This window comes from Manduca sexta, chromosome 16, assembly GCF_014839805.1.
Source record: "Manduca sexta isolate Smith_Timp_Sample1 chromosome 16, JHU_Msex_v1.0, whole genome shotgun sequence".
In the NCBI taxonomy this organism is placed as follows: Eukaryota; Metazoa; Arthropoda; class Insecta; order Lepidoptera; family Sphingidae; genus Manduca; species Manduca sexta.
This window is the reverse complement of record NC_051130.1, coordinates 11,740,664-11,748,759: the sequence shown is the minus strand read 5'-3', so window position 1 is coordinate 11,748,759 and position 8,096 is coordinate 11,740,664. Positions and strand designations below refer to the sequence as shown.

The 8,096-nt window shown below is 38.1% G+C and overlaps 1 protein-coding gene across 1 annotated transcript; it reads left to right on the top strand.

Annotated features, from left to right (window-relative positions):
* The first annotated feature begins 4,952 nt into the window (after positions 1–4,952).
* Positions 4,953–7,381, top strand: LOC115452083 (transcription factor jun-D). The gene has a single exon (XM_030180541.2). The coding sequence runs from the start codon at positions 5,072–5,074 to the stop codon at positions 5,789–5,791; it is 720 nt and encodes a 239-aa protein (XP_030036401.1). The 5' UTR covers positions 4,953–5,071; the 3' UTR covers positions 5,792–7,381.
* Positions 7,382–8,096: the final 715 nt, after the last annotated feature.

The following is an 8,096-nucleotide window of genomic DNA, read 5'->3' as shown; positions in this document are numbered from 1 at the left end:
TATGGGTTTTGTATCTTGCTAAAGTAAATCGGACCTTATGGTGAGTTTATAGATTGGGTTTATGGTTCAAACCATTGATTCCCAATGTCATACAGTTTAGTCGATTGCTTAAAATCTTAAGATTTCTCATATTCATAAAATATACCTATGTATTTGTACCCAGGCAATGAACTATATTTTGATTATTTGTAGCTATACACCAGCAGCTTATCCACGCGTAAAGGCCCACTATCGCGTACATTTCACCACGAATACACATATTTAATATCCGGGACCCTTTCACCAGCATTCATAAACGTTAGTAAATTGGTTTTAATGTATACCTATTTACACACAATAAAGAAATAAAATAACAATGGCGATATGTGGGATAACGTATGTGGAATGAATGCATAATTTATAATATAAAAATATGCGAATGAATTTTATGGCTTTAGCAGTTACAGCGCCATCTTTGGAGGAATAGCCAAACTAATGAAGTACCTTTAAAAATTACCGACATCTACCGGCGAGAGGCTTGTTACGCACAAATTTAAAAATTTCGGACTACGTTCACTAATATAATATATACCATCAATGAAAAATATTGCCTAAAGGGTCAATGCAAAAAGGAGACAATTTATTTTTTTTGTGAATTTTCGTTGCGTGCGCTGTGTAAACGGTTAAAGTATCATAAAAATCATCCCGGGAAAATATATATAGTGGGACTTTTATCCCGGAAAACTCTTACACGCTGGCAAAGCCTCGAGCAAAAGCTCGTACATATTATAAAGTTTAAGTAGATAACTTCCAAAAATACGATTAACGCGTAACGAAACACATTTTCTAGAATTTATATTTAGGTAGGTTAATATCACAATAATTATGTTTTAGACCCTGAGAACTGTAAAAATTAGTAAGTACCTAATTACTATTATTTACATAATTATTGTTTATTAATTAGGCCTAATTAATAATTGATGTTAATTACGGAAGGTATGCAAAAACATAAAGCCGAAAATAATTTGCGTGATTATAAACATATGTACCTCGTTAGGATTTCTGGAAAATTCTAATCTATATTCAATAATAAGATGGGCTTTGTTATGTTGACCTTTTAAGAATTTAGTTTTCATAGTAAAATTATTTATTTAATCCGATGATTATTTTTTTTATACAACGAATAAGAAATCCAATTCATAGAATTTAATGCTAACCTTATTATGTAGTATATAAGGTTATAATCCCGTGACACACGCAAATGTCATGTAGCTGTCTTGGCTCGCCGGCGAGCCACGAGAGACCAAGAGTTAAAGTTTATACATAGGATATTGTAGAATAATAAATTAACTAAAAACGGTAACAGATGGCGCTGTAACATCATTTGAGTTTGTAAGTTACTTTAAAAACTAATAACTGTTGTAATATGACTTTAAATAATATTTTTTTTCTTATAGTATACCATATTATATTTAAATATAATTAACATTTGGTAGTTACAGTAGCACAGCAGGTTAATCAGTTGAGAATGGAGAGGTCCACGCGTTCGATTCCCGTACTAAGGCAAAAGGATTGCGTGAATCCCAATTACTTAATACTTGTTAAAAGTGTTGATGTTGTGGGTAATAAGAATAAGTCGACATATTTATTGACATTCACGACTTAAGACGTATTTATTACCATACTATAACTGTTCGCGGCGCCGCCAAGGACAAGTTTGTTCCCATGATAAAAAGATTATTGCATATATAGGGACATTAACTTCCTATAACGAAAATAATTTTCAGAATCGTAGAAGTAATTTCGGAAAAAAACGCAAATCAAAAATAATCTCTTCGACTTTCTGAAAAACTGCAGCGACGCATAAATTGCGCACTTTGAATTTTTTGTAATTATTGCTTAGATACAGAAAAAGACAATTAGGTGCCTGTATCTTTATTAAAAGATTCTTTAATTTTAGTTTGAAATGTCATATTTGCAATTATATTTATTATTGTCACAATTTATCTTTTTAATTAACTGACGTCAGATTTGATACTTATTATACACGGATATTAATTTAATAAAAATTATAAAAATATTGATCTTCAGTTTATTTTATCTTTACAATAGTACTGAAAACCCGGACGTATTTATATCCCTTATCGAAATTATCACGTCTACATTTGATATACGAAGGACGTTTGCGACGACTTAAAATTCCATATGATTCTAAACTATAGCTAGAAATCCATATATCATGGCCATGGGCGCCGCCAAGATCAGTTTTAGGGAGGTGCACCTGCACCTTCATAATGTTATTATGTATGTGCTGTGTACCGTGTACACATTTTAAAATGTTATTATGCATACCTACTGTATATTACATGATTAAGTATCTTTGTACATTGGTTCAGTGCCTAATAAATAAAAGATAAAAATAAATTTTTTTTGGAGGAAGATTCTGATATCTCTACTAATTAATCGAAAAATACATGCTCATATCTTTGATTAAATAATTAAGAATCGCGCAAAGTGACAATCCATAGTCATGGCTCGGGCTGGGCATGGAATAGAGTCTTAGAGGCATACTATGTATGATATAATTGATTAAAAAAATAAACTTAATATAATAGAATTTATAGGCAATTGGCTTCATAGGTTACCTAATATTTTTACCTTATTTATTGATATATATTTTTTCATTCCCAGTACGTATGTTATAGTCACGCTGTTAGTTACTATTCTTTGCTTTTTATCTATAGAAAATGTACCTGTAGTCAGGCCTTGCGGGGGCTCGCCGGAGCATGTAGTGCCCCCTAAGGAAATGTCGAAAATATTGAAAAAATTGCCATTCAAAAGTATAGAGGAGGGGTGTACAAGAAATTAGAGGCTTACAACTTTCGAGAATTAGCGTGCCATCAAAGAAGAGGTGACAAGAAACGGCTGCCTATAGTAATGTATCATAATATAAACCGAGATAAGTCTGTCAGGCATATTTAGCGCATCAAAATATCCAAGAGCAAATATGTGCACATACAATGAGCAGAGTAAATTGTTTACGCGGCCATGCTATAAACCTTATTCTCCGTTTATATACAAAAAGTAGTACTTACTTACCTAAATTATGTTTGTAAGTCCTATTTTAATTTTAAAATCAAGAACTTAGTGTTGGGATTTATGTTCTGGAGTCAAAAGGAGATAATTTTTAAAAGCATTTTTTTTTATATTTACCTTGGATAACTGATTTACTGGTAGGTACAGGCTTCAATTTTATGTCAGCCTAGTGGAAAAGGGCTGACGAAATGAATTTCTTGGATTCAATCCTGCCTTTAATTTTTCGGGGAAACGAGCTAACTACTCTCAATTGTAGAGGCTCGTTACGTATGGGGTCATGTAAAACTGAATACGCAATAAAAATGAAATTTACGTAGATTGGAAAAACTATTACTTGGAAAATAATTACTCAATCATTTTATTATCAGAGCGAAGATTTAAATAACATTCGTTAACATGCGAAAAGGTCAATAAAATATCGGGGTTTTCAAAAAAGGAATTATAGCTTTACGATTCGCGTCCGATAATAAATTTAACGGCATTAGAGCTGGACTGAGGCGGCTAAACCGATTAGCTATTAATTTAATAGCTGTAGCCTTTTACCGCGAAAAGAACGTTCGTGAATAGATATAATACTTACCTACAGTTTTATTTGCAAAGTGCATTTTAAGAAGTGGATTTGATATCTAGTATATTTGCATATTTGATATCCGAGGTAACTCACTTCCTACCTATAATGTGTAAACGTTAAATGTATAAAACTTTGTTCATTACAATTTGTTTATTCGCACGGCAGTAAGTTTTAAGTGGCAGCACTTTACAGGGTTATGACTTTTAATGTCCATAATGACCACCTACCCACATAATCTACGAGCCCACCATACGTTTCGGGTGTAAAAAATCAAGGTCAAACATACAATAACACAAAAGCAAACAATAAGAGTCCTCATAAAATGAAGGAATTTTAGCTGCATTTTTATTTTCCTTCTATTTAGTTGTGTATTATCTTGTTGAGGGAACAGGACGGCGGAACATGCCGTCTCGCTCGCACTCCGCGCTTCGCACAGCGCCCCCCTCCGGCCCCCGCGCGTCGCCCGCATATATTTTCTTGCATCGGGCAGCGCGGCTACCCCGCCTCCGCGCCTCGCCCAAAATTTTTGTTTCCATTGTCCATGACGAATATTCATGCAATATTCCAGAATTTACAAATTTCTATTAATAATCGTGTAACGAAATTAATATGTATTTATTATATACGATATACAGGGTTTCCTACAAGGAATTGCTTCGTATTTTGTTTTACAACATAAGTATAATTTATAATTAAGTACTTATTAAGCTCATGTAACGGATGTTTACAAGTATAATTATAAAATCGAAAGCCATCAAAATAAAATACTTAGGTAGATCTTATCAGATACTTATGTGTCCAGTAAAATAAGGTCTAAAACCCAAATAAGGCTTTAAATTGAACATGTGCTATGTTATTCGTTTGTAAATTATTGGTTCTTTGGTACATATTAGAGTTTAGACTATTTACCACTCAAGATACTCATTGTTGTGACTTTAATAATGACTTTTCAAGCGACACGGTGTTTATTAAAATTACGGCTACTTAATGACTTTTCTTTTTTAAAAATCTTATTTAATTTATCGTACAGTTGGATACGTTTGATTTTTTTTTATATTACCTATATTTTACCACGTCGCGGCGATACGACTTTACTTGTACAATGGAAATAGAGTCGTCGATTCTCGGTAATCGCACGAAGTCGTAAACAGCCCGCCGCGGCCTCGCGCTACGCTACGAACTCACCCGCCAATCGCGTCAAAGTTGTACTTCGTATCACGTCATTTTCGGCCAATGAACGCTCGAGTTCATGACGCGATATCTAAAAATAGCTTATCTGAGTCACGGCATAAAAGCAGTGGTTGTTTCTTAACAATGTTTAGAAACAAGTGGAACGTCGAGTGTGTCGGACGTGCGTTGCCGCATGAGAAAGTTTTGAAGTTCGCGCAGTGAGTTCAGTGATACCGAAGCGTTCGGTGCAGACACATGGTTCGGCACTCCGGCCACGGCATGGAGACCACTTTCTATGACGAGCAGTATCCCATCAGCGGCCCCGTGGAGAACCTGAAGCGGCCCCTCACGTTAGACGTGGGGCGCGGCGTGAAGCGCGCCAGGCTCGGCGGGGCACCCGTACTCTCATCTCCAGACCTACAGATGCTGAAGCTCGGCTCACCGGAGCTCGAGAAACTGATCATCCAGAACGGCTTGGTGACGACGGCCACCCCCACTCCAGGTGCGCCGGTGCTGTTCCCCGCGGTCGCGCCTACTGAAGAGCAAGAGATGTACGCGCGGCCATTCGTCGAGGCGCTAGACAAGCTGCACCACGGCGAGGTGACACCGATCGGGCGGCGAGTGTACGCCGACCTGGACCGGCCGCTCGAGCGGTACCCCACGCCCGTGGTGAAGGACGAGCCGCAGACGGTGCCCAGCGCCGCCAGCTCGCCTCCACTTTCCCCTATTGACATGGACACGCAGGAGAGGATCAAACTGGAGCGCAAGCGACAGAGGAATCGAGTGGCCGCTTCCAAATGCAGGCGGCGCAAGCTCGAACGCATCTCCAAGCTGGAGGACAAGGTGAAGATCCTGAAGGGCGAGAACGCGGAGCTGGCGCAGATGGTGGTAAAGCTAAAAGAGCACGTACACCGACTGAAGGAGCAAGTGCTGGAGCACGCCAACGGCGGCTGCCACATCGAGTCGCACTTCTGATCGCGCCGCTGCCGCCGCCGCCGCGCCTCCACATTCCATGCTAGTCGCGCCCGCCAGGACGCAGCATACAAAGCGATTTGTGATCTTATTTTTACTGTGTAATATATAGTTATGAGCCTAGTGTGTAAGGTTTTGCTACGTTACGTGGACGTGTCGTTAAGTTTGAGAGATTAGATTGCCAGTGATGACTGACGAGTGCCTGCGGAGTGCGGAACGTTCGCTCGCTCCCAAAGGATGTACTTAGCGCGAGTCGTTCTCGGCTTCCGTCGTAAGTTGCAGAACTGATTGTTTGCCCGTATCAGTATTGCGTTGTCTCATTTTGTTTAGAATAGTGTAGAAACTAGAAAGGATAATCGTGCGACGTCATTCGTTTGCAGTCTGAGTGGACGAGGTTTGTGCGACGTTGCCGATCGCGCCTCGCGCGGTGAATTTCCCGTTTCAGCGATGTTGCCACACTCGCACCTCGCTAGTCGCTGAACCGGCCATTTCTATTGTTCCCCGCGTGTGCCGTCCATTGTGTTGTGTATATTTTTTCTGTCGGACAGAATCTTATTATGATAATTACGTTCAATTTGGTCGCAATTAATGGCGTAGAGGGAGAGAGAATTGTCGGTTCGGGTCGGCAGTCGCGCGGGTGCGAGCAGGACGGCACGGCGAGGACCGGCAACGGCGCGCCGTACCAAGTCACGAGCGGATGTTCTGCTAATTAAAATTCCGCCTGCGCCGCCCTCGCGGAATGGCGGCCATGTGTTCCAACAGTCGGACGTTCCGAATCACGTTTTGTTGCACAAGGTTAACTTTTTAATCGCGACGATGTCGTTTTGACGCCACCGCGAGCTGGAACGACGTCGTCGCCACGCTTGATTGTTTCAAGACAAATTACGCGCTTGTTGTGTGCATGAATGTGTATTTGTGTGTTGTGCGTGTGTGCGCACGTTGTACGAGAGAGAGCGTGTGCATTGTGCAAAGTATTTTCCCCAACGCGAAAGAATATTTCTTGGAACTGAACCGGTGCTCTTAGAGGACGCGACTTGTTACGTGAGGCCGTCCTGTAAAATATATTTTGTAAATTGCGAGAGAGAACAATATGGCGATGAGTGTGCGATGCGAATGAATGCGCGACGAAAGTATTTATTAGTGAGAATGTACCTTTTAGGATGATGTAGAAATCTCGAGTGCCTACGCTTTGTAAGCTATGTAGCCTATACTTATGTTTTAATTGTTTTTGTTACCATTAATAGTACTACAGTAATTGTTCTGTACCATTGTCTTATAGATTATTATTAAGTAATAAATACCAATTAACAAGTTGATTGTTATTGAGGTGGATTCGCCGAGCCCCCGCGCTAACGCGGAGGGCGCGGCATAGACACCATTTGTATTATTTTTATACGAAAAAGAAGTTTGTCAAGAATGTTAACTGTAATGTGTAAGTTTATAAAAATGAACAGTTATACTAAAATATAAAAAAAAATAATAATATATTTCTATGAATTTAACAAATCGTATTGTTTTATACTGAATACATATTGTATAATAAAACAGTGAGGAGATAAAAATAAATTATGAAGATTATTATACCATTTAAAATTTACTTTTATTTATTTCCTGCATAGGTACGTAAATCCTTTGAGAGGAAAATACAATCCTCCAATACAAATCTAAAACCTGTTCACTCAAAATATCGCCGTCCTTTTTGCTTTCAATCTAAATTTGTATTTCCTTAATCTCTTTATTCCTCCTGAAGGCAATTCAAAATCCCATAGAAGGATTTTGTCCATTTTTTGTTCAATTTGTGACTACAGAATTGCAATCCCATCAATTTGATACCAATTCTAAACTTCAAATAACAAAAAATAGTCTGCATAGTTTCTATAAATCCCGATTTACATCATAACAATTATTAATGTATTTTGTTTTTGTATATTTCTTTTCATGGTAGTGCATGTCAATATAAATCGCTTTTCATTGCACACTCCACATAACACACCTAGTATCGAGTTTACCGTATACAATATAGGTACAGTAACATTTATTTCCGTAAGTCCACAAAATGCGACAACAGAACCTAGCATTATACAGCCAAAAAAATTATAGTAACTATTACTTTCTATTTCCTCATGACATCTATGTAAAAATCTAAAGAATTGAAAAAAACAAGTTGTGTTAAATTAATACCTAAAAACAGCTAAGAGCACAATAACAATATGAAATGTCAGAAGTTATTGAAGTGAGCAAGAAAACTGCGAACTTGAATGAAAGAAATGCAAAAACAAAAGAACGATGGCAAAAATTTATCCCTGCC

Bases quoted from the DNA above. Each gene is read 5' to 3' on its own strand.
- LOC115452083 (XM_030180541.2), top strand. From the start codon at position 5,072: ATGGTTCGGCACTCCGGCCACGGCATGGAGACCACTTTCTATGACGAG.